Consider the following 25,998-nt stretch of genomic DNA (forward strand, 5'->3'; position numbering starts at 1 on the left):
CTCCTCTATGTGCTGCAAATTTTGATAGTAAGAAGAGTACAACATGTAGGAAGGCAGTGCTTTATTCTAACATTAAATATCAAAACCTACAACATAAGTCCCAACAACACAGCTACTGAAAGTTTTCTTTGACCAGCACATGCAGATAAAAAACATACTGCTTTACATCATTTGTTAGTGACTTTGACACATGCAAGGTTATTTCTTAAATGAAATGAATCCTCCAAATTCTGCGAGACCATTACTAATGTAAATGACTTACTGAAGGATGCACCTCTTTCAAAGAGGAGAAGGAAGTGATGAATGAGTGAGCCATTGTCCCAACAACTGGAATGTTAAAATACTTCCCAGCAAGTACATTGCTACTACCATGAAACCCTGTGCATAAGAGAGAGAAGAAAGGGATATCATTGGATATCTTTGTTCAAGGGGGCACATGGCATCTTATCTTTATTTGTAATAGAAAAATCAGTGGCACATTTAACAGTTCTGAAGGGTGAACTAGGGAAATGTTTATTAGTGTACAAAGAAGTAGTTTTAAATGGCATCAGGTAATTTATTTGCAAAGAGAGCCCAGAAAAGCAAATGCTTCAGAGTATTTAAAAGTAACATCCAGGTCTTTTCTCAACGTAACTACTTAAGAGAAGAATTTATTTACAGATACTTTATATAATAGTAGCGTTTGTGTGTCTGCACATAACGTATTTGCAATTCTGCAAACACACAGCTCAGAAAAAACAAATCATATCCACATACCCATAAGATGTTTTTTGGAAAAGTGCTATGAGAGCAAAACTTGTACAGATGTCATTTCATATACAGAGTCCTCAGTAGGATTGCAAAATAAAAAATAAAAAAATAAAAACACACAATGGAGCTCTAGATATACTTGAGTAGAAAAGAGCTACTCTAAACTCACTAGACAAAAGGTGGTCCATTTTATTGATTACAATAGTAGCTAGTTAAACTATTTTTATTGATTTTCCCTATTTTGCTGTAGGTGCTACTGGAGTCAGAAAAATGTTATTTCTCTCCTGTATCATGTGCAGCACTACCAGTTATGTGTTTCTCCAAATGAACAACTGAGTATGTATTCTGATGATCAGTGAGTGGATGATCATTATTACAAGTATTTATTTAAGAAACATCTTCATTTAAAGTGACTGAAAAAATAAATAAAACATATCTGACTGATTAGGCCAACAAAATGATTGAATGCTACACACCAAAACTTTTAAGTACTGCAAAATGAGCATAGCGCTATAGTTACTGTAATTCCACGGCAACATATTCACAGTATGAGAAAACCACAGAAGGATGATAGTTAATAGGGCCACTGCATCTGTAAATCCAGTGCAAATGCAGGGAGTGCAAACTCAGTTCCAAGATACATTGTGAATGCAAACAACAAAAGAATTATAAACATGTCATGTGAAGCTTTTGCCCCATAACAAACAGTCAAAGTGTAAAACATTCTATAGATGGAATGAAAGTCTGTGAACAAAACAAAACATTGTGCAAGAAAGAAAAACTCAAGAGTGAATGCTGATCATTATGTAACACTTTCTTTTTTCCTTAATAGCACATTTACATGGACCTTATAAGAACCAAAATGTGTACTTTTTGCTTGTTAATATCAATTATATAACTTAAAAATTATTTTGTCAAAAGTACATAAATGAGTATACTTCAGACAGAAATGTACAGGTAGCCCTGAAATTGTTAACCTACACTTGAATATGTCTATTCTAACAATACATTTTCAAAATAAAGCATTCCAAAATCCATTTCTGTCTCTGACCACATCCCGACCTGTCGTCACATCCAAGGTGATTATGGGAGGAAGAGGAGTTGGATTATACTATAGGCAGATAGTCAGACATAACACATGAAGTGAGTTAAGTGGGAGATTCTTAAGCCGGAGAAAAGACAAAGGCAGAAAGACTGAACAGGTCAATATAAGCACAATTGTGTTTTTTTGAAGATTTTTCTGTTTTATGTAGCCTTACTTTCCAAATATTTTACACTTGTTTGATTACATATCTGCTACATTCAATATTAATAATTATACTTTATTAAAATAATGACACCAAACTCATATTCTGTTACCGCTAATTAACTAGCAATACAAACACTTAAGACTTAGTGCTATTTGTCAATCGTGCAGTAACTTGAAAAGTTAAAAAAAAAGTTATAAACTGTGCAGATGTTTCTCACATCTGTATCATAAACTAAATCTCATAAAAAAGGCACTCACCTCCAATGTAAGAATAGCGTGAGGCTGAGAGCCCACCATCAGGACCCTGGGCTCGCCTTAGTCCAAACTCCAGCAACTTCTTGTTTGAGCCAGCAGCCAAGCAGAAGCGTGCAGCATTGGTGGAAACCAAACTGGAGTACACGGAAAAAAATGCATAATCTGTCACAAGATGTTGCCAAAATTAACAATAAAATCATTGCTCAAGGTAAAATGTGGGAAAAATAACTACATTCTTCTTCTTGCTTTTACTTAAATATATTAAACCACAAGTAATCTAAAAATAATAATGTTTATGTTATGGAAAAGTATACTTCTAAAATTTTGGTATGAAATTTTCTAGATCACAATAACAATAAAAATAGAGTAAAAGAAATTTATTGTTAAAAAAAGGGTTTGTCAAAAGAGATCAATTATAATTTTGGTGCATTAATGACACGGTGTAGTTGAGTTTAGAGCACAGGGTAAAAATAATATGAATTAAAAAAGGCCTTTTTCTACAAAACGTTTAGTTAAATGTGAACAAACTTCACGGTACTCCACTCTAGCATATACTATAAAGCTTTTTAACAGCTTTTAAAAAGTGCTGTGAAACTTATAGTTGCTCAGATCATTGGCTCAAAGTTTAGAAAAAAAAAAATACAAAACTACTCACAGCCATTAATCTTTAACTATGAATATACAGAATTGCAAGAAATATAAAATACAGCAAGCTTCTATTTGGATATGGATATTCCTGTTGTTTAAATGTAAGGGTAATTAAACCATTTTTGGCCCAGTAAGACAAAAAGGCCGGTACTGGTAACCCAAACAAATTTTTATATCAGTTGACTGGAATTTTAGTAATTTGTACTTTTTCTTGAAAATATTTATGTTAGATATGGTCAAAATATTAATTTACTGTGCAGTTAATGTAGATGGAATATCAACATTACATTATTACATTTCCATCATGGTAAGCAATGGTTAGTGCTACTACCTCAAAGGTCCAGGAGACTGGGACTCAAATCCTGCAGGGTCATGGTCTGTTTGAATGTTCTCCACACTTTCTTCACATACACTAAAGACAATTGGGGGCTGTAAATCAAAGACTCTAAACAGCCACTGTGCGAGTTATGAATGCCTGTGCCATAGGACAGAGTGATGTCCCAACTAAGATTGGTTCCTATCTGGAACTGCATCACTGCATGCTTCTGGGATGGGCTTTTGCAATCTTTTGCAAATTAACAGACAGATCAATGGATGAGAGGATGATTCTTAAATGTGATGGGTTGAAAAATAAAAAAAAACACACAAAGACTCTCATTTAACAGAATCTACTGCATTTTTGTCTGCATTATTTCATGCTCATTGGAGGCAAGGCAATGCAGTCTATTGTTTTTTAAAATAAGAAATAAAAGGTCACTCACTAAAGTGCAACATGATAAGGTAGTACTTACATATGCAAAAGACATGTCCAATTAGGAAACCGCATATTGAAATTGTTAATCAATACATATAAAGAATGAAAAGTAAAAACTATAAACTAGGTCCACACTATAGAAAGAGTTCACAGTTTCAATCCCAGGGCAGGACAATGTCTGTTCGGAATTTGCCTATTTAACTTCTCCTACTAGTGGAGTACCAGATCTCTCCCAGATACAGTATTTTACATACACACTAGATATATTAAAAACATGAAATTCAACACAAAGCCATCTTTACTTACAAACAACTATCATATTTAATAAAGAATTTAAAAATACTAAATTCTAATCATCCTTGCAAATAATGTGCTCAATATAGCAAGAGAACAAAAAAAAAATACTTTTTAAAATACTTACCAATTGGTTTTGCATCCTTGATTTTTCTTAGCTGGGGATGACGGCAGTTCAATCATTATATCAAAAATATTAGCTCCAGTGGTCTTAATATTTTCTTCTGAAACACTAGTTGTCATTAGCATCTTTTTAAATAGATGCTGAATAAATTCAAGTTCTTTTTTTAAGCTGACAATCTCTGCCCCATGCTCATAAACTTAATCTCATTTATATGAACGTGAATCCCTTTTTAGGGACCCCACCACTTTGTTCACTTACTGGTCAGAACACTAACACATAAAAAAAATAACACTCATGGTGTGTACTGAAACAAAGGAGTGAGCTTCACACTCCAGCAGAAATTTAGGTAGAACCACAACATACTTCTCTATCAAGGGGACAAAATAGATAGTTTTCTCATATTTGAGAACCACTATTATTTTTCACGTTCATTGCTTATTTTCAGGAAAAAAAAATCAAATAATGAAATTTTCAGTACAAAAAAAAAAAAAACACACAGGTTTTTGTAAGAAAAGATAATCAATTGAGCATAGCACCACATTTAATAAATAAAACTGTTATAATTCATGAAGAAATGTACAGTGATGTAAAGCGATGGAACATGTGCACTAACAATTCTCTGCTTAAGAACCAATAAAATATTATTGGTAAATTTTTGAATGTTAAAAAAAGAAAATATTAAATTATTCTATGATCATGGTTAGAACTAATTCAAACAGAAGTACTGCATACCAAAAGAAACTAAAATTGATGCAATGATTAATATTCTCTTAACAGAATCTATATATGCAAATAGACAAATGGATAATAATAAGGAAAGCATTTGAATTATAAATACAACAATTACCTGGCATAGTTTACCATGCACAATAAACTTGTCTCCAGTAACTGAACCACTGGCAATGGGCCTCGTACTTCCATCAATGGCACCTATGATGGCATGACAGAGAAGGTAAAAAAAAACAAAACAAACACAAAATAAAAAATAAACACCACATACAATCTGGATCAGGAATGGACGTTCAGAACAAACATAACTACATATCAAAGCAGCAGTAAACAATAAAATAGTCAATACTCAATAATTAAGTTACTATTGCCTTTATAAGTTTACATATGAAGATTGAAAATGATTTATTTCTAAGCTCAGTAGGTAATGAATTCCAGAGCTTTGGAGCAGAACAGCTGAATGCTCTGCTCCCCATGGAGGTTAGACGGGCGAGAGTGATGGTCAGGTGGATGAAGGAAGAGGATCTACGCTTATGGGAATGGCAACATGAAGAAGGTTGGACAGATATGGAGGGGCAAGATTATGAATGGCCTTAAATGTAAATAGCAGAATTTTAAAACCAATTCAAAACTTAATCGGGAGCCAATGAAGCTGCTGCAAGACCGAAGTAATATGGTGAAAAGAGGAGGTTCGAGTAATGATGCGAGCTGCAGAATTCTGGACTAGCTGAAGCTTACGGAAAGATTTATTAGAGAAACCAAAGAGGAGTGAATTGCAATAGTCCAGACGAGAAGTAACAAGACTGTCAAGAAGAATGGCAGTGGTATGGGGAGTGAGGGAGGGGTGGATGCGATTAATATTACGTAGGTGGAAGCAAGCAGAGCGGGTGATGTTATTAATGTGAGATTGGAAAGATAGAGTACTGTCGAGGATGACACCCAGACTCTTGACCTGAGGTGATTGGGGAAACAACAAAGTTATCAATAACAACAGAAAGATTATCAGCTTTGGATAATGATTATTTTGAGCCAATGAGGAGAACCTCAGTTTTGTCACTGTTTAATTTAAGAAAATTCAAAGAAAACCAGGATTTAATTTCAGCAATGCAGTCAATAAGTGAAGATGGTGGAAAGGAAGAGGTGGGTTTACTAACAAGGTAGAGCTGAGTGTCATCAGCATAACAGTGAAAGTTAATGTTATATTTAAGAAAGATATTGCCAAGGGATAGAAGGTAAATAATAAAAAGAAGAGGCCCCAGGACAGAGCCCTGGGGAACACCTGAAGTAACAGCGGTGGGTTGGAATGTGAAAGTTTTAAGCTGAATGAACTGAGTGCGGCCTGAGAGGTAGGATCTGAACCAATCAAGTGGAGTGTGGGTAATTCCAATCAAAGATAATCTATTAAAGAGAGTGGTATGACAAATAGCATCAAAGGCTGCACTCAAATCAAGGAGGATGAGAATAGTAATTAAACCGGAGTCAGCAACCATAAGGAGGCCACTGGTGATTTTAAGTGCCATTTCTGTACTGTGAAGGGGGCGAAAACCAGAGTGGAACTTTTCATACAGATTATTATGAGATAAGTGGGAGTTAAGTTGGATAGCTACTATTTTTTCAAGAATTTTGGAAATGAAGGGCAAATTAGAAATAGGGCGAAAATTATTGAAGTTAGTAGGATCAGCACCAGGTTTTACCAGTATTGGGGTAATTGCATCAGTTTTAAAAGATGAAGGAAAAGTACCAGTAGTGAGAGAAGAGTGAATTATGGCAGAAATGAACTAATTACTGAAGATGTTTTAACATACTTATTTTAATACACTGGCAGCCAAACCTCTTTTAATGAGGTTTTAGTTTTCCATTATTAAAAAAATAAAGACTCAAAAGCTTGTTGGCCAATTTTCATAAATCGCTTACTTTGGAAAGCACTTTCTCATAAGCCAATAAATGTACACAATTGAACTTTTTATCTATTTTAAATATTTTTTTCTATTTTAGAACAGTGATTGACACTACTGTCTTACATGCATGCATCATTCTTAATGACTTGACTGAGAAGAGAAACTACAACTCCATCTATACAACATAAATATGTATATGTCAGGGATACAATGCCAGGATAAAGCATTCAATTTTATACTGAACAATATCTGAAGCAAACAGCAGTAAAAAAAAAAAAACATGCTACATCCATATCTGTGGGAACAAAGCAGGTTAGCATGATGGTCTGTAGATTCACAAGGCCTTTTTTGTAATAAAACATCACAAACCTTTATACTGTAAGTAGTTGATTTAATGGCATCAATTAAATATGAGAGATTTACTGTATGTAAATGACGGGCCAGTTATTTACTACTGACATGTGTACTTAGGTTAGCATCAGATTTATTTTAATTTATTGTAGCAATTCGAGATGGCATCACAAATCTGTCTTACTATATATATATATATATATATATATATATATATACTGTAATGACAATAAGCTGCCTCAAAATATGAAGACAATGCAGCAGAAACACATTGTCATTTCAATCACATGCATATCATCTCATAAAAAAGTGCTTCTTCTTTCTTTGTGCTTTTATACTTTTAATTTTTATTCTTTTCATTCCATATTGTGAATCCTTTTATTCTTATGGAAGAAGATGATCCGCTGTGGCAACCCCTAACGGGAGCAGCCGAAAGAAGAAGAAGACGACTGTGAATCCTTTTATTCCAATAGGGGTCATGGAGGAGCAAAAGAAGATTAAGAGGCAACACGACTGAAGTGTTTAAAAATTAAGAGTTCATCAAGAACACGGGGACAGAGTCGGAAACTTGTTAAGGGTAAATTTCGCACAAACATTAAGAAGTTTTTCTTTACACAGAGAACTAATATTCTAATGGAAGAAATCTATCCTGGCAAAAACCCAAAGAATCAGGCAATCCACTGCCTGGCACACAACCGCACTTAATTATACAGTACATTGGTTGGAGAGCCAATTCAAAAATCATAAATTAACATAACCTTAACTTCTTTGAGAGGAAACTTAAGTATCTAGAAGAAAAGTCCAGGCAGTAAAATTGAAAACATATAAATTAAATACAGATACTACACAGGGCAGAATGTGAGTAAAGAACTTTAAGTCTAATACTGCACCAACCTTGCTTCTGCTTGCAACAAGAAGCAATACCCATCACGTTACCTTTATTGTTTGTGCCACTTTTCAGCAGCTTTCACTATTGCCTTCACTTTTTTTTCCTCCTTCAACAAAATAAACATACACTTAAACTTCCAGACCAAGGAATTCTATCATCATAAAGTTTAGTACATTCCCAATCCATTGCCCTCAGGGATTTGCATGCAATCCAAGTTATTTTTTCTGTGTTTAACTGTAAATCCCGGGGATGTTTCCTTGTATAATTTACCTGTAGATATATGTATTATTATTGACATGTTGACAGTTTATCTCATCTTGGTCACTGTCCCCTGCTAACCATTTAGAGTGGTCATTGGGCTCCTGTTAGTGATCATAAGAATGTATTATAGTTGTTGATGGTCACAACTATGAAAATAATGTAACACATCTATTATTGCATATGTATTCTAACATGAAAAACTACATCTGCAGGACTTACATACTTTTGGAAATACTACTGAACCTTCCGGGATAGCGGCTACGGAGACACTGCTAGAATCCACTTCCCTAAGGAAGTCAAAAAATCCTTCATCAATCGTGCTGGGCATAACACTCTTCAAATAAGTCACATCTGTAAAAAAATAAGCACAGTTAGTAATCAAAGCATTATGCACATAAGCTCACAGTATTTAAGGGTTACAAACCATACAACCATATAATCACTTATGAATGGATTGTGGCTAAACATACATTGTGCATAGATTATATTAATCCTGCTTTCCCTTCAACTTCTGGAAACAGAAAGAGTTTAATAGCTAGATTCCAGTTGTTTTTCCATTACAAGGAAAAAAAACTCTATAAAAGTCATTACATATACATTAATTATGTAAAATTTAGTTATAAATATAATTACATTACATAAATTACTTCCCCATATAGGAGACATGGTGGAATCTACTACAGTGTTTGTTATTTTGGCTTTATTATAACATTTTTTCTCAGCAGTGTTTTATACTGCACAGGATGTCTATTTCTGCCAACCTCAAAAAAGCAAAATTAAATCTACTATGACTCGGTGTTCTTATGGACTCTATACATAGAACATATATAAGGAGATACTGTGGTGATAATTTTCCTTTTCCCAAAGTTATTGTTTTGCCATGGTAATCCACCTTACAAGTTATATGGTACTTTGGGACTGATTAACATTTTCAAGACACGTTCGCATGTCATGTGCAATTAAGTACACTTGTTGGTCGCTACTGTATGTATTAAAAAAACAAGTACAGCATTGCACATAAAAGATACAGTATAAACAACAGAGCTGTGTGTTTAATAATGGCACTCAAAGAACAAGAAATAATGTTTCGAGCTAAGACTTGACTTGTGTATAATGACATGAGCTGTAACCAGTTAGCCTTGTTCTACATACAAAACAGGAACCAACCATGCTGAGAAATGCAATGGCTTCTTCCAGGAACCTTAAGGAAAATATAATCCACCTTAATAAAACGATAAGTGTCTGTGTGTCTGCCTAATTGCTATATCTTTGTCATTCCAAATGATGGCGCATCACAAATATTTTTACTAATAAAATGCATTGCATGTTTCATTCTAACAGATGGTGCATCACAAACATTAACACTGCTTTTACAAATCCCAGACCAAATGGCATATAACAGAGACATATGCATTGTATGGTGCACTGCGAATGTTAACGCTGAGGTCTACATTGGTTACTTAGAATTCAACCCCACTTAAACAGGGAGAACAGCTAGTCCGTATATAAAAAATTCTTAGATCTACTCCAGTCTGTCTCTTATGTGATTACTTGCAAACAATGGGGATAAAACTTTGAACTTAATGGAAAGCTTATTTAACACATTCTGGAAATTAAAAAAAAAACTGAGGGAACAACAACTACGGTAAAGTGACCTGTGCTCATGGATTTATAATGGCAAAGTGAAAACAAAACTAAGTAACAAGGCAGAAAGAAAAAAAAAAGAGCAGCAACATGAATGAGTGCTGAGCAAATTGCAGAGGCCAACTACACAACAGGAAACACCACAGTAGGAAAAAAAAAAAGATAAGAGCAGTGCCATCTGCTGAGCATGAAATGCGGGATACAAAATGCAAGGATGACAAAGACGGAAAAAATGCATACCGATTGTCAAACATGTTCAGAATTCATAATTAACTGTGATTTTAAGTGTGTAAAGAGCAGCACCATCCTTTGCCCCCAAACAATAACTGCTTTGACATCAACACTCACATCAAATTCAAGATAATAGAACACGATGAAAAGATTTACTTCAGTACAGTCAGTATTACTTCTGAAGATGAAAATGATCGACTTAAATTACCTGTTGAATTCATCAACTCTTTAACACTTTCATGGCTGACAACTCCCAAGCTTACTCTCAGAAAAGGGATTATATTCACAGTTCTTAGAAACTGTAATGGCAATAAAGGAATATTCAATGCCACCAGATGTGTGATCACGAATCAGCTTTAAAACGTTACTGAAGCCTACATCATCATTGGATCTTTCAGTGAAGAGAAGGTTTTTTTTCTGCTGCATGGATCTGTCTATTGAAGACCAAGCAATGCCCTTTGAAAACTGAAAGAAGGAAGTTTCTGATTTACCCAGCCTTTGCAATAACCATTAATAAAGTCCAAGGAAAAACATTTAACAAGGTCAGACTTTTTTTGGAGGGTGGTATGGAGATACAGTAGTAACACTGTTATCTCGCATTAAGGAGACAAGGGTTCAAATCCCAGTCCTCCCTGTGTGGTGTCTGCATATTCTCCCTGTGTCTGTGTGGGTTTCCTCTGGGTGCTCCGGTTTCCTCCCACAGTTCAAAGACATGCTGGTTAGGTGAACTGGCAATGCTAAATCGGCCTTGGTATGTAGTTGGTGCAGATGTGTGTGTGTGTTCACCCTGCGATGGGTTGGCACCCTGTCCAGGGTTTGTTCCTGCATTGCACTCTGTGTTAGCTGGGATAGGTATCAGCACCCCTCGCAACCGTTTACAGGACTAAGTGGGTTAGAAAATGACAGACAGACTGGCTGACTTTTTTTTGGATTTTCATGTTTCTTTAATTTTTATTTTTAACCTGCTTAGGCCCTTATCCTGCAATTGCTCCGTCCTGGGTATGATACTAATCTGCATCCATCCCTGCATGTAGGCCCTCCAACCCAATAGGGAAACACTTGCCGGGTTGGTGGTGGAATTGGCACTCCAGCCACCACAAAAAAAACTCACACTGTTCCACTCCATCTGAACTAGTGTGATGCTGAGCTGTCACCCACTGCACGGCTGCACTCGGGTTCTAATCTAGACCCCAAGTTGGTTTGTGGTGGGTGCGGCAATGCACTTTATCAGTGCGTGCTCCTAACCTCTTAGTGATTCACAAGCCAATATTCAGCTTATTCTTTATACAATTCATACAATACAGTTTATTTTTGTATTGCCCAAAAATCACATAGGAAGTGCCGCAATGGGCTTCAACAGGCCCTGCCTCTTGACAGCCAAGCCTTGACTCTCCCAAAAAAACCTTGTAGGGAAAAATGGAAGAAACCTTGGGAAAGGCAGTTCAAAGAGAGACCCCTTTCCAGGTAGGTTGGGTGTCAAAAGAAGGGGGTCAATACAATACAATACACAGAACTGAACAAATCCTCAATACAGTATAAAAATAAAAATTTTAGAAGTACGGAGCAGAATTTAACAGTAGATGATGAGCCACCACAAGTAATAAAATACATTATAACTACAAAAGGAACTAAAAGAGCAATTATTTAGGAAACTTAACAAGTACTGGCAGCTCCTTATACTGAACTAGGTTTTGATTTGCATTTTATTTTATGACGGCAGGTCTGCACAGGCGTGTTTCCAAGTTTTTATTTCTTTAGGTTTCTAGGCATAAATGAAGAGTGGGGGGGTGGGGGTCCCACTTGGTGCTTAAAGGACCTTGATATTCACATACAACAAGAAGCAGCATGGTCGTTTATACATTTAGATATATTTTGGAGGGATTTCCAGCATTTTAATTTACATATAGAGCACTGAAGAGCAGGCAGTTGCATTTGTATGTCTGGGTAAAAATAAAAGAATGGAAAGATCACGGGTTTAGCTCAACAGTGCAGGGGCGTAAGCCTCTAAAACCAAACCTATCCCTGAAGCCACTGAGTCCTTGTGTCTAGTATAAAAATATCAAGCACCAGATTTTGTTACATTCTCAATGCTTCCTAGAACTGGTAGAAAAGATGGGAAAATAGATTTTATAAAAAGAAGAAAACCAAAGATAACAGTTCTGAATTCTGATTTACCCCAGACTGATAATGCAAATTCGGATCCATCCATCTATTTTCCAACCAGTTTATCCAGGTCAGGTCGCTGAGAGTTGGTGTATATAATGACAGCGCAGGACTCAATGGGGTAAAAAGTCCGTCATGGGGTGCCAATACACTTACATTGGGCTAGTTACCCTGTCCTCCACGTCTATGGGAGAAACACTCAGGCACACGCTGGCAGAACGCCGAGTGCGTGCTGCACTGGAGCACTGACTTCTGTAATTTTGGCTGCGAGCTTGTCAGCTGGTTTTTAGAACAATTTTTCTGAAACGCTCCACGTAAACACACACAAGACGACTATTCTAGATTTGGCTTGCCTAGCCTCGCTAAGGATGATCAAGACCAAAAGTCAATGTTATCGATTACTTGAACCTGCAGAACGACACAATCAGTCAAACCTGTTACATGAATAAAAAAAGAGTGCTAATGTAAATGTTAAACTGTACAGTTCACGGTGCAGATTTGCAAAAACACCTGTAAGATTTAAATAGTTCAAAACTGGCTGAGGCATATTGAATGACGTACCTTCTGGCTTAATTCTGAAGTTGCGTATGAAGTGTAAACAGTCCTGAAGTCCGCAGAAGAGAGAGAAGCCACCCCCGAAAGGAAGGTCACGAAAAAAGAGCTCGAACACTGCCTCCTCAGCTTGTCGCCCACATTTCCAGTACCCGTAAGCCATAGTGAAATGGTACAGGTCTGTGAGCAGCGGCGGAACTCGCTGCAAAAGAGCAGAGTCCCAGCTGGTGGACCGAACCGAACCGCACAGTACTTCCATCTTCGCCAAACACGCGCACGCGCGGGGACGCCTGGGAATGGAGGCGGGACACTTGTCAGCATCCCCGAGAATAAGGCGGGATCGTTGACAGTTGTGATCATAATGTGATATACAGGAGAATGTTCTGGCATGGTGAAGCAATCTAACTATACGTGAATAATAAAAATAAGGAAAAAATGTGGTGTGTGGAAGAAAGGCGGAATATCAGATCAGTTTAGATATAGTTTCATTCCACCGCATGTTCAAGTTTGAGGGGAGTGGACAGCCAGAATCTTATCAACTTTTGACAGGGTGCCAAACTACAAAGAGGTTAAAGATAGCCCGTTAATCTATAGCTACAGATTCAGCTTCGACTGTCAATCATAGAGCGCGGAAAGCCTCAAATTCATTCGACAATTGACTAAATGTGTACGCTGGGGCTGAGGACGGGGTGGATGTGCACCTGTTCAACCCCTCTCCCTCAAATCCTCGATCGTGTCCGGTTATTGTCGATTAAGAGTTTGCCCTTTCAGCTCACTCTGTTCGAGAATTTAATTTCGACATCCCCAATGACGCGCAGGTCATGTGTGTGATTATGCATGTGTCCTTAGATCACCCTTAGCCCGGCCCTTTTAGTGTTGTCAGGTGCTGCAGTTAAAATGCCACATCAGCAAACCAATGTCAATCCCCCAACAAAATCTGAGAACAACAACTAACAAAACTAAAATTACTGTATAACGTGTAATTATCTACATGCCTAATAAACGCTGTTTAAAAAAACGGAACACTGCTGTATTGTAAAGAAAGGCTTTGTGAAAACGTGTATAAAATGTAAATAAAACAGAATGCGGGGAGCTGTAAATCATAAACCCATACAAAACTGAAAATAAAAAGACAACGTAGTAAAGGTTGACACTAATCAATTTTATTGGTTTATTAAAAATATATGCTCATTTTGAATTTGATGCCAGCAACCTATTTCTAAGTAATTGGGACTGAGACAACAGAAGACAAAAAAAAAAAAAAAACCCTGATGAAACATCTCTCAACTCTTGAGATTCATTGGCAACGTGTCGGTCACGTGAGTGGGTTTAAAAGGGGCATCCCAGAGAGTCTCTCAGAAGTAAACATGGTGAGGGGTACACCACTCTGTGAAAGGCTGCGCAGGCAAATTTAAGAATAACGTCCCTCGATGTAAAATTGCAAAGATTTTGAGGATTTTCGCAAAATCATTAAAAGACTAAAAGAATCTGCAGAAATCTCTGTACGTGAGGGACAGAAACCAGTACTGGATGGATGTGATCTTCAGACCCTTTAGGTGGCACGATTTTTAAAACATCAGCCATTCTGTAGTGGAGATCACTGCGTGGGCTCAGGAACACTACAGAAAAACATCGCCTGTGAACACAGCTCATCACTGCATACACAAATGCAAGATAAACGCTCTGTCATGTAAAGGAGATGCCATATATAAACATGATCCAGAAATACTACCGCCATTTCTCCAAGCCAATTTAAGATGGAGAGAGAATAAGTGGAAAACTGTCCTGTGCTCTGACAAATCAAAATTTAAAATTCTTTACTTGCGACAAAGGTGGCATCCTATGAAACTAAGGCAGATTTAGCAGAGCAGAAATTCCACATACAAACTAGTGACAAAGGTGGCATTCTATGACAGTGCCACGTTTAAAGTCACTGAACTCTTCAGTACAACCCATCCAACATCCAAGGTTTGTCAATTGCTTGGTTATGTGCTTGAGTTTAGGTATCTGTTAACAGTTGATGCAGCGGAAACATCTGAACTCAATAATTTGGAGGGCTGTCAACACACTTTTGGCCATACAGTGTATAATGACAGCTGATGTTTGGGGGTGTCCATGAAGATGTGTAGAACACCGGGTGCCTGAAGAATCGATTGTTCACATCTGTACATTCCCTCTCTGACACACTTGGATTGAGAATGTTTTGCCATCAGGTTCAATGAAAAAAATCTGTTTCACATCATATTTTTCAATGAAAGCTCACATCTCCTGTAATGAAGAATTATGTTAAATCATGAAAGAGATTACATTTTAATTATGATCCTTTTTAATTTGTGTGAACCAGTTGATGGTGTATACAACCTGGTCACACTGTGATGGTTTTGAAAACACAATCAGCCATTAGTTTTGTTTTCATTCTTTCCTCCACTACTACCTCTGGTAGGTCCAGAGTGCATGCCATAACTGAGCCTGCCTTCTTAATTAGCTTGATGATTCAGTGGGCCTCTCTTGAAGTGATGTTACCAGCCCTTTGCTAGTTGTAGAACATGTAAAGGATGTCACTACACACAAAAAAGAGTCAACTCTGCCCTTTCTTATATACTGTAGATCCTCTGTTACAAGACTAGTCCAGCATGTCATTAATGTGGACTACCTCTACGTCCACTCCTTGAATTGTAATTGGACACAGAGGCTTTTTGGTGTAGCAATGGTTTTGCTGATGTTAAGCTGCAGACAATTCTCAAAGTTCTCCACCTGACTCCTCTCCTCTATCTCCTCCCCCTTATTAATACACCCCATAAGTACAGAATCATCTGAGAATTTTCACAAGTGACAGGACCTGCTGTTAATATTTATAGTCCGAGGTGTAGAGAGTAAAGAGAAAAGGAGACAGGACTGTTCCTTGTGGTCCTCCAGTGTTGCTCACATCTGTATTAAAAACATAGTTCTGGGGCCTCATGTATCACGCCTTGCGTAGAATTCACACTAAAACATAGTGTATGGACAAAACTGGAAATGTGTGCGTGCAGAAAAAAAAAATCAGATGCATAAAACTATGCGTAAGCAAAGTTCCAAGCACTTCCCCTTTATAAATCTCAATCAATGTGAATTTTAATACACATGCAGTGCCAATAGCCCCACCCTGACCACTCCCAAAATTTTGCATATTTGAAAATGCAAATCAATTTAAATCACCCCTTCCATTTGGTGTTTTGTTAAAAGACAATAACAAAAGTATTTGGAAAAATTGAAGAATTTCACCAAATGCAAAATAGAGGTCAGCTGTTCAGTGATGTGGAAGCAGGAAAAAACATGCTAAGCAGGCTTAAGCAGTGGTATAAACAACAAAAGGAAATTAATGGCGTGGTACAGCGTGGTAGAGGCACTCAAAAGTTCAAGTTTAGAAAGTCACACAGCGCCCAAAATAAAAAAATGGTCAGATATCAAAATCGACATGAAAAGCTGAGTTGCAGCCCACCATCTGGAAAAAAAGTTCTATATCAAGATTAAAGTCGAAATGTTAAAATTAATCTTAAAATTTCCATTTTAATCTCGTAGTTTATTTTGTCATTAAAATAGAATGTTTTAAAGTCAGTGTTTAATTTAATAGAGTTTCTCGGACCCCATCATAACTAAAGTAGCATGAAAAATGCTTTGTATTCTGTGTTCCCTAATTCATCTGTTTATTTGCTATGTGCTTCTTAAATGGCCTTTCTTTTACGCCTACAGGAGCACGCAGGCAGTGATCTCCACACAGAATACATTACATTCATGGTATTACAGCTCTCTGAACATTTTAGAACACTAAGATGTATGCTTGATATACTTTTCATGATGAAATGTATTAAAGCATGTATTAAACATGTGGGGGAACAGTGGTGCAGCGGTAGCAATGAGCTGGCACTCTGTCCAGAGATTGTTCCTGCCTATTGCAAGATGCTTGGTGGGACAGATGCGACCTTGAATGGAATAATTTATTGCAGCAGTACAGTCTCTATCAAATATACCAACTACCAATTCCTGTCCTTCTGTTTTCATTCCCCGTGTAACCAATCGCAACATAAAGCATCTGTAATAAATGAAACACCATCTGTAAGCTTAGAATGTCGATTCTTCAAAACTTTTAAGGAACATTGAAAAATTTTCATTATACATGTTTAACTATTCCATTCATACATCCAGGGCTGTGCCAGTCCCAGCAAACATCAAGGCGAGAAGAATTCCTGGACGGGGCATCAGCTCATTGCTACCGCTGTGCCACTGCGTCTCCACATGTTTAACTATCTCTATATATAATCTTCATTTGGATCTTGATCTTTGTTTGTCCACGAATTAATTAGAAGAAGAAGCACTAGATGGCAGTAGAGAGACAGCTAAAACATAGGCATTGCATTAAGAATCTCCTCCAGGCTTATACTACTGAAGACTGTAGTACGCCAGTCACACCTCAAAACACAGACATTCAAACTAAACAAATTGTTGAGCTTTAAATTAACTAAAGAGATCTTCATTTAAATCTTGATCTTTGTTTGTCCACGATTTCCACGCATGTGTAGACCACCTTCCAGATTAGTACGGTGTTGTTACTCACGGATGTCAACAATGTGCCGGAATAACGAAAGGGGTGGTGGACAGTGTTACGCTGGTTAGCTCCTGAGGCCTGGTTAGAGAATGAGATTGCCGAAGATAAAAGGTACGTGCCTACGTAACATATGAATGAAAGAAAGACAGTGTGTAAAATGAATGACAACGTAACAGCACGTTCCGGAAATTATTATTGTTACGTGTAGCCGGCGAGTGCTGCGTCTCACAGTTGTACCGTGGATTGCTCACATGTCAGTGAAGTGATCCCTATTTATGCTTTAAAGAGCCTGGATACATATGTGTCCCCCTTTTATAACCATTGCTCCGTGTATATTGCCTTACTCTTTGGATTGCCACAAAGCAAACTGTGAGATTGGAGAAAGGTTGAGAAGACATCATGAGAGGAAACGATACCGTCGTGAAAACGAGACGGACTGTGAACAGACAGAAGCAGAAATGCTCCTACACCACCACATAATTATTATTCGGACAGTGATTCCGAGTAGGCCGTTCCTGTCGAATCAATATCCAAGGGTTTTCTTTTGTAATTTTGTTTTCCTTATAAAAAATCGTAATGCTGTGCGACGAAGGGCCCAGTTCACGACTGGCAGTCACGTTTAAACAGGGAGCGCTTCACAGACAACTTTAACACGCTCAACGTAGTTGGGCGCACATGGCTAGTTAACAGTATAAAATGGTTAACAATTTATTTGTAAAATGTAATACACATACTTTAATGCATTTCATAATAAAAATGATATCAAGTATACATCCCAGTATTCTAACAGCACACAGCTCAAAAAGGATAGCTCTTGGAAATCTAAATCAACTTAGAAGCCAGTTATCATCTATAAATATGCGCTCTCTTCTAATTCATCCATTTGCGAGTTCTTCTAACAACACTAAAGCAGCCGTTGTATTTGGAATAGTTTGGCCATTCCATGCACCATTATATTCTTAGAGATTGATTCCAATCAAGTGCCTTAAATTTGTAAACGATATGCAATTAATTTGGTGTATTTCATAAAGCCCACATCATGGATGTGAATCTAAAAAAGAAAGGGAACTGTCAAAGAAACAGTAGCACTGCTTTGACACTGGGTGCCACCCCTTTGCAAAACCGAGCAGAAATGTGCGTTTGCATGGTGTGAGGCTGCTGTGAAATGTGCATGGTGTAAAAAAGAGCAACAGACAGTATAAAGGGTTGGGGTTTTCCAGCCCCGTATATTGCAGACAATTCCACAAATTTTCAAAAAGAACAGGTCAAAATATAAACAAAACAGTTCATATGCGCGCCCGCCTTTCAGAGGCGTTGGCAGCCATTTTTTAGAGGCGTGGCCGGAAGTGGAGGAATGCTGGGAAGGAACCGTGAGGGAGGATGGGACTACTGACGTCAGGAAAGATGGCGGAGGAAGGGCGGAAGTGGACATACTGCGGGCAGGCTATGATGGTGGAGCGTCTCTTTTTCTGGAAGACAAAGGAGAAAGGTTAGTACCCCTCCACTCCCCGCCGGCGAACGTCTTTCGAAGCGGTTTAAGATCCGTCCGCGGCCTCCTACTCGCGCATGCGTGACACGACCCCCCCATTAGCCCAAGACTGTCAGGTCGGGCGGACCTAACCGAGAGGTCGTGGATGCGAGAGAGGGCATCGGCATTGGCGTGAAGGCCACCGCGGCGATAAGTGACCGCGAACGTATAGGGCTGTAAGTCCAGAAACCACCTAGTGACCCGCGGATTCGACTCTTTGTGGAGGGACATCCACTGAAGCGCAGCGTGATCAGTCACCAGAGTGAATTCGCGACCCAACAGGTAGTACCGGAGATAAGTCACGGCCCACTTAATGGCCAGGGCTTCCCTCTCCACTGCTGCGTACCTGGCCTCTCGGTCCAGCAGTTTCCGGCTTAGGTACATCATGGGGTGTTTGACACCATCGACGCTTTGGCTCAACACGGCGCCCAGGCCTGTGTCTGAAGCATCGGTCTGGAGGATAAAAGGCCACCCAAAATCAGGGGTTCTTAATACAGGTGCCGACGTTAGGGCCTTTTTCAGGTCATTGAATGCGTGTTCCACCTTGTCATTCCATACCACATGCAGGGGAGCGCCCTTCTTTGTGAGATTAGTCAAGGGTGCTGCCCTTTCGGAGAAACGGGGTACGAACCGGCAGTAGTACCCCGCCAGCCCCAAGAAAGCCTGTACCTGTCTCTTGGTATTCGGACGCGGCCATTCCAGGATGTCTTTGACTTTGGAACATTGGGGTCTCCCCTGTCCTCGTCCCACAAGGTAGCCTAAATACTTGGCCTCCTTTAAGTCAAAAAAACACTTACGGGGGTTAATGCGGAGGCCGGCTTTAGCCAGGGTCGTGAGGACAGCAGAGACCTGCAATAGATGCTCCTCCCAGGTGCCGGAATAGATGACGACGTCATCCAGGTAGGCGGCACTATAGAACTGGTGGGGCTTCAGCACTCTATCCACCAGACGCTGAAAGGTCGCTGGGGCCCCGTGCAGCCCAAATGGGAGGACCTTGTATTGCCAATGTCCGCTAGGGGTGCTAAAGGCCATCTTTTCTTTTGCAGATGCCGTTAAGGGAATTTGCCAATACCCTTTCGTCATATCAAGAGTAGTCAAGTACCGAGCCGCACCCAGCCGCTCGAGCAGGTCGTCAATGCGGGCATCGGGTAGGCGTCGAACTTGGAGGCCTGGTTTAGACGTCTAAAGTCATTGCAGAACCTCCAGGAGCCGTCCGGCTTGGAAACGAGGATGATTGGGCTGGACCAAGGGCTATGGCTTTCTTCGATAATGTCCATATCCAACATTCGTTGCACCTCCAGTTCCACTTCGGCACGTTTTGCCTCCGGGAGTCTATAGGGCCTCTCCCGGACGATCACTCCGGGGTCCGTGACTATATCGTGTGCAATCAGCGAGGTCCGGCCCAGTGACTCGCTCACTACTTCGGGGATGGCGTGGATAGCCTGGGTTATCTCTCGCCGCTGTAGGGGTGTCAGCTCATCACCGAGGTTAAGGGCAGACGTGCTAACGAAAAGGGAGAGGGATCTACGGGTGTCGGGAGGCTTGTCCCTGTCCTTCCAGGGTTTTAACAAATTGACATGGTAGATCCTCTTGCTAGGTCGACGATTAGGTTGCTTAACTAAATAGTCGACGAGCCCCTTTCTTTCCTTAACCTCGTATGGCCCCTGCCAGTGAGCTAGCAACTTGGAGTGGGAGGTAGGAACGAGCACCATCACCCGATCCCCCAGGTGGAACTCCCGGAGGACGGAGTTGCGGTTGTAACACCAGGCCTGCGCTGCGTCACGTGGTCCTTTAGGAGCGGCCTGATTTTAGCGAGCCTGTCGCGCAGTTGCGCCACATACTCCTATATATTGGAGGAGGGAAGGGCCTCAGCCTCCCAGCCCTCTTTTAGTATGTCTAAAAGTCCCCGGGGTTGTCGGCCGTACATTAATTCAAAAGGGGAGAAGCCTGTAGAGGCCTGGGGCACCTCCCGGTAGGCAAAAAGCATGAGTGGTAGGAGCTGGTCCCAATTTCTGCCATCGGCGCTGACTACCTTGCGGAGCATCTGTTTAAGCGTCTGGTTAAAACGTTCTACCAGCCCATCTGTTTGGGGGTGGTAGACAGACGTCTTCAGGTGCTTTATTCTCAGTAATTTGGCAACCTCCCTGAACGTATCCGAGGTGAAGGGAGTACCCTGGTCCGTGAGGACTTCTTTGGGGATACTCACTCTCGAAAATAGGTTGACTTAATTCCCGTGCGATATTCTTGGTGTTAGCGGAGCGCAGGGGAACCGCCTCTGGGTATCGGGTTGCATAATCCACCATGACCAATATGTACTTGTGGCCACGGTTCGAGGGTTCCAGGGGTCCTACTAAGTCCACCCCTATTCGGTCAAACGGGATGTCTATCAGGGGTATTGGAACAAGAGGAGCGCGGTCCCTCCAAGGAATCTGGCTTCTTTAGGGTGTTGAGGGGACAGGTCGGCAGTAAATGGCCGGTCTCGCCGCACTTGTAACAGCGCGGTGAGGCCAGCTTTTCCTTAGGCCTCTGCGGTGCTTCCACAGCGCGTCGAGAGGGCTCGGGGATGGCCGCCCATCCCTGTCGGTTCCCACGAGCGTGTCTTTCCGTCCCCCCGGCTTGGTAGACCGCAAGCTGACGCTCCAGGACTTCCAGGAGGCCTGGCATATCCTTATAAGGATGGCACCGGACCTGCTGGGCGAGGGAGCTTGGCAAGGCGTTTACCAGGCCCTCACAGGCCACTTGCTCTACGACCTTCCGGGCTTGGGGACCTTCGGGCCGTAACCAGCGTCCCATTTTGCCCCAGAAGTCGAAGGCCTGTGCACGGGCCGGCTTCTCCGGGTCGAACTGCTAACTCCGCCATTCGGTCGCCTGCTGGCCCGGCGTGATGCCGTAGCGTGCCAGGATCTCCTGTTTTAGGAGGTCATAACTCGCGGCCTCCTCCTCGGGGAGGTCGTAATAAGCCTGCTGCGCGGGTCCCTCCAGGTAGGGCGCCAGAATGGACACCCACTCGGACCGCTGCCACTCGTTCCGGGTGGCCGTCTGTTCGAAGATGCCCAGGTAGGACTCGATGTCCAGGCGTTGGACGAGGCAGATCAGGTCTTAACCTTCGGGCTTCTGCCAACCTGGCCTTCGTTTCCTCCAACTCGCGGGTGGTTGCGGCTTATGCCTGCTGCAGGGCAAGGATCTGGGTATTCATCCCCTGCAGCACTGTGTTAAGGTCTTGCCCTTCAGTCATCTCTCTCGGGCTCTAAATCCTGCCAACTACACCACTGTAAAAAAGAGCAACAGACAGTATAAAGGGTTGGGGTTTTCCGGCCCCGTATATTGCAGACAATTCCACAAATTTTCAAAAAGAACAGGTCAAAATATAAACAAAACAGTTCATATGCGCGACGCCTTTCAGAGGCGTCGGCGGCCATTTTATAGAGGCGGGGCCGGAAGTGGAGGAATGCTGGGAAGGAACCGTGAGGGAGGATGGGACTGCTGACGTCAGGAAAGATGGCGGAGGAAGGGCGGAAGTGGACATACTGCAGGCAGGCTATGATGGCGGAACATCTCTTTTTCTGGAAGACAAAGAAGAAAGGTTAGTACCCCACCACTCCCCGCCGGCGAACGTCTTTCGAAGCGGTTTAAGATCCGTCCGCGGCCTCCTACTCGCGCATGTGTGACAATGGCTTTACGCCAATTTTAGTTTTTATACATCATGAAGTGAGTGTGGAAACAGGCGTATGCAACGTTTTTATGCATACACACCGTTTATACATGAACCACCTGAAGCCAAACAAACTGTGGTCTGTCCGACAGACAGTCCATTATCCAGGACTTTACTGATGTTGAGTTCCAAAATGAAGCAAAATGTGATAAGTGCCAGAGAGTGTACGTTATTGTGGCAATACCAGAAACCTGAAAATATGTTAGTTATAAACCGATGTAGGCTTGTTGTAATTGTTTGAATAGAAAATAATCAATGTCTGTTTTTAGTGAGGAATATACCACATTTATAGTGTGATGAATGGACATACCTTAGAACACATTTTCAAACTTTATATATTTGTTACTAGGGGCTTTGCTCACCAACCCCAAACACCAATGCTACGTAACGCTGTGAAGAGGGTGGTGAACACACCCCAAGGAGACGCGTCCGCTCCTCCATAAACCCTCTTAAACTGTGATACAATGGGAAACAAGTTTTTTTTTACCTCCTCTTTGCTCGATCTGCTGCTGGCTTTCTCCTGCTGCCGTTATCTGCATTTTGTGCAGCATTTCAAACATTTAAAAGCCTGTACAGCAGCTGTCCTTTCGTCTCACTGCCTTGTCTCTCTTCTCCCCCTGACATCCTCAAACACTATGTGATCTCTTTTTGCTGTTCCATTATTTCACAGAGTAATATTTTCCGTTTGTTTGCTCTATTGCAATCTTTATTCTCATTTTCTTGAGACTTTCAAATTTTCCTACTTCCATTATTTCTAACCTGCTCTGATGGGTATCACGGGTATTGCTTCCAAAGGTTGTAAGTATGACGTGACTTGACCATCTTGCGGGATGTGAAAGTGACTCTCTTTAAAAGATCATGTCTCGTCGCAAGATTTTTTTTCATAATAGAGAGATGTCCATTTTATAAAAAATGATTACTCGATATTAGCTTTACTTTCCATTGCCTAGCAGCAACGTGCTATTAGCGCATGCTCCCAACTTCCTCCTCTTACCAGGTTGTAAAAACAATGCTAAAAGCAGTAGTCTCGAACGTTACCCAAGCAATGGTATAGGTGTGCCTAGTAATAATGGTGTTGCCTGAAAAACGTTTTTCACAGTCCAAGTTCTGCACTCTCTTGACATCGATACGAGCAGTGATGACGAAAGGAATCCATCTTCAGGCAGTGAAAATGAAACGGACAGTGAAACCGAAAGTGATGCTCGCTTGGTATTTGCATCATCATTATACCTTTTACACTTCTGACACTAAATACTTTGTGTTTTACACGTTTTACAGTAAAAAAATGTCAGAGCCAAAAATGCAACGCTTTTTACGTTTTTAAGAAAAAATGTAACGCTGACGCTTGCTGCTCCTCCACAGATAATTTCCAAGAGCTGAACATGTTTAGTAATTTTAGTACTAATTTAGTATATTAGTAATTTAATAATAAAGCAAAGACATCTGATGTTTGGCACTGTATGTTGCAGCAGTCTACTAATGCAAAGTCTTTATAAAATGTGATTTTTTCACATGGTGTATCTGTACATCATTCTACAATCGTTCTACAATTTGCACAAAGAACATCTGTATGGCAGAGTGATGAGAAAGAAGCCCTTTCTGCACTCACGCCACATACAGAGTCGCTTGTTGTATGCAAATGCTCATTTAGACAAGCCAGATTCATTTTGGAACAAAATGCTTTGGACTGATGAGACAGAAATTGAGTTATTTGGTCATAACAAAAAGAGCTTTGCATGGCGGAAGAAGAACACCGCATTCGAAGAAAAACATCAGCTACCTACTGTCAAATGTGGTGAAGGTTCCATCATGCTGTGGGGCCGTGTGGCTAGTTCAGGGACTGGGGCCCTTGTTAAAGTCGAGGGTCAGATGAATTCTTCAGGATAATGTTCAAGCATCAGTCACAAAGTTGAAGTTACGCAGGGGTTGGATATTCCAACAAGACAATGACCCAAAACACAGTTCGAAATCTACAAAGGCATTCATGCAGAGGGAGAAGTACAATGTTCTGGAATGGCCGTCTGTGGTAATGTGCCTCACTGGCATTACAAGCAATTAAATAAAATTAGTTTAGTGTCCTCTGCAGTGTTAAGAGAGAGGCATTTTGGGAAATTTGGGAAAAAAGGACAAAAAAGTATAAAGAAAGGAAATTTGCCTTTTTCTTTTCTTTTATATAGTGCAGAGAGACATCTTCGCTGACCATATTAGCGCCTTTTGGGGAGTGTCACGGTGGGTCTCGTGTAGACTGGAGAGACGGCCCTGCCATTGACCGGCCGGGATGGTATTGTCGGTCTTCCACTCCTGCGCGTGCCTCCCGTGACCTCATAATACTATAAGAGCAAAAGAAAGTGTGAAGCACCTTAGTATTTGTTTGCCGTGGTTTAGAAAAGGGATCCTGTATGGGCAGTCGTCTGGGCAGTAGCTTGGGGAAGAAAATGAAAAAATGCTTACTTACACTTTTGGGAGAAGCGCAGTTGCACGCGCCGGCTGCTCAAACTTTTATAGTAATTGTGTGGGACAGGAGATGCCACTTTTCACAGACGCTTTCACGTCATCGCATGCCCACGGAGGGATGACGCAGAACAATTTGATTGGTTGCCGCAGGGGTGTCAAATACAAAAAGGAATTACCACCTCTAGAGGGGGTCTTCTGGCTAGATCTTGGTAACAGAAAGGAACTTGGTAGAACTCCGCTTTGACTTTACCAAGCACTACGGCTTGTGCCTTGATTATTGTATTTTTTTTCTTGTATACTAGAGGGCTCCGCCCCCTGCTCGCTTCGCTCGCCCACCCCTGTGTTTGGTTTACCAGATATACAATACAATTTATTTTTTGTATAGCCAAAATCACACAAGAAGTGCCGCAATGGGCTTTAACAGGCCCTGCCTCCTGATAGCCCCCCAGCCTTGACCATCGAAGACCAGAAAAAACTCCCAAATAAAAAAGCCTTGTAGGGAAAAAATCGAAGAAACCTTAGGAAAGGCAGTTCAAAGAGAGACCCCTCTCCATGTACGTAGGGCGTGCAGTGGGTGTCAAAGAGAAGGGGGTCAATACAATACAATACAGTACAGTACACAGAACAGAATAAATCCTCAATCTATACTAATAAAAGGCAAAGCCTTCACTCACTTACTCACTCACTGACTCACTCATCACTAATTCTCAAACTTCCCGTGTAGGTAGAAAGCTGAAATTTGGCAGGCTTATTCCTTACAGCTTACTTACAAAAGTTAAGTAGGTTTCATTTCGAAATTCGACACGTAACGGTCATAACGGACGATAACGGTGGACAACATCCACCATGTTGAACTTTCTTATTTACGGTCCCATCTTCACAAAATTTGGTAGGTGGCTTCCCTGCGCTAACCAAAACTGATGTACATAC

General features: G+C 40.6%; 1 protein-coding gene across 2 annotated transcripts in view; it reads right to left on the bottom strand.

Moving 5' to 3' along the window:
• naprt (nicotinate phosphoribosyltransferase) overlaps positions 1-13,091 on the bottom strand; it is a 42,096-nt gene extending 29,005 nt beyond the window's left edge. Inside the window, exons 1-5 of one of the 2 annotated variants that reach the window (XM_039753756.1) lie at positions 12,802-13,089; positions 8,426-8,553; positions 4,922-5,004; positions 2,258-2,388; positions 263-378 (exon numbers count right to left, since the gene is read on the bottom strand). In XM_039753756.1, the coding sequence (XP_039609690.1) occupies positions 263-378; positions 2,258-2,388; positions 4,922-5,004; positions 8,426-8,553; positions 12,802-13,051 (708 nt within the window). In that variant the 5' untranslated portion in view covers positions 13,052-13,089. Of the gene's footprint in view, positions 1-262; positions 379-2,257; positions 2,389-4,921; positions 5,005-8,425; positions 8,554-12,801 lie in introns of both variants that reach the window. The other variant, XM_039753757.1, reaches the window with a different exon arrangement.
• Positions 13,092-25,998: the final 12,907 nt, after the last annotated feature.

Source organism: Polypterus senegalus, chromosome 5 (assembly GCF_016835505.1).
Source record: "Polypterus senegalus isolate Bchr_013 chromosome 5, ASM1683550v1, whole genome shotgun sequence".
Taxonomy (NCBI): Eukaryota; Metazoa; Chordata; class Cladistia; order Polypteriformes; family Polypteridae; genus Polypterus; species Polypterus senegalus.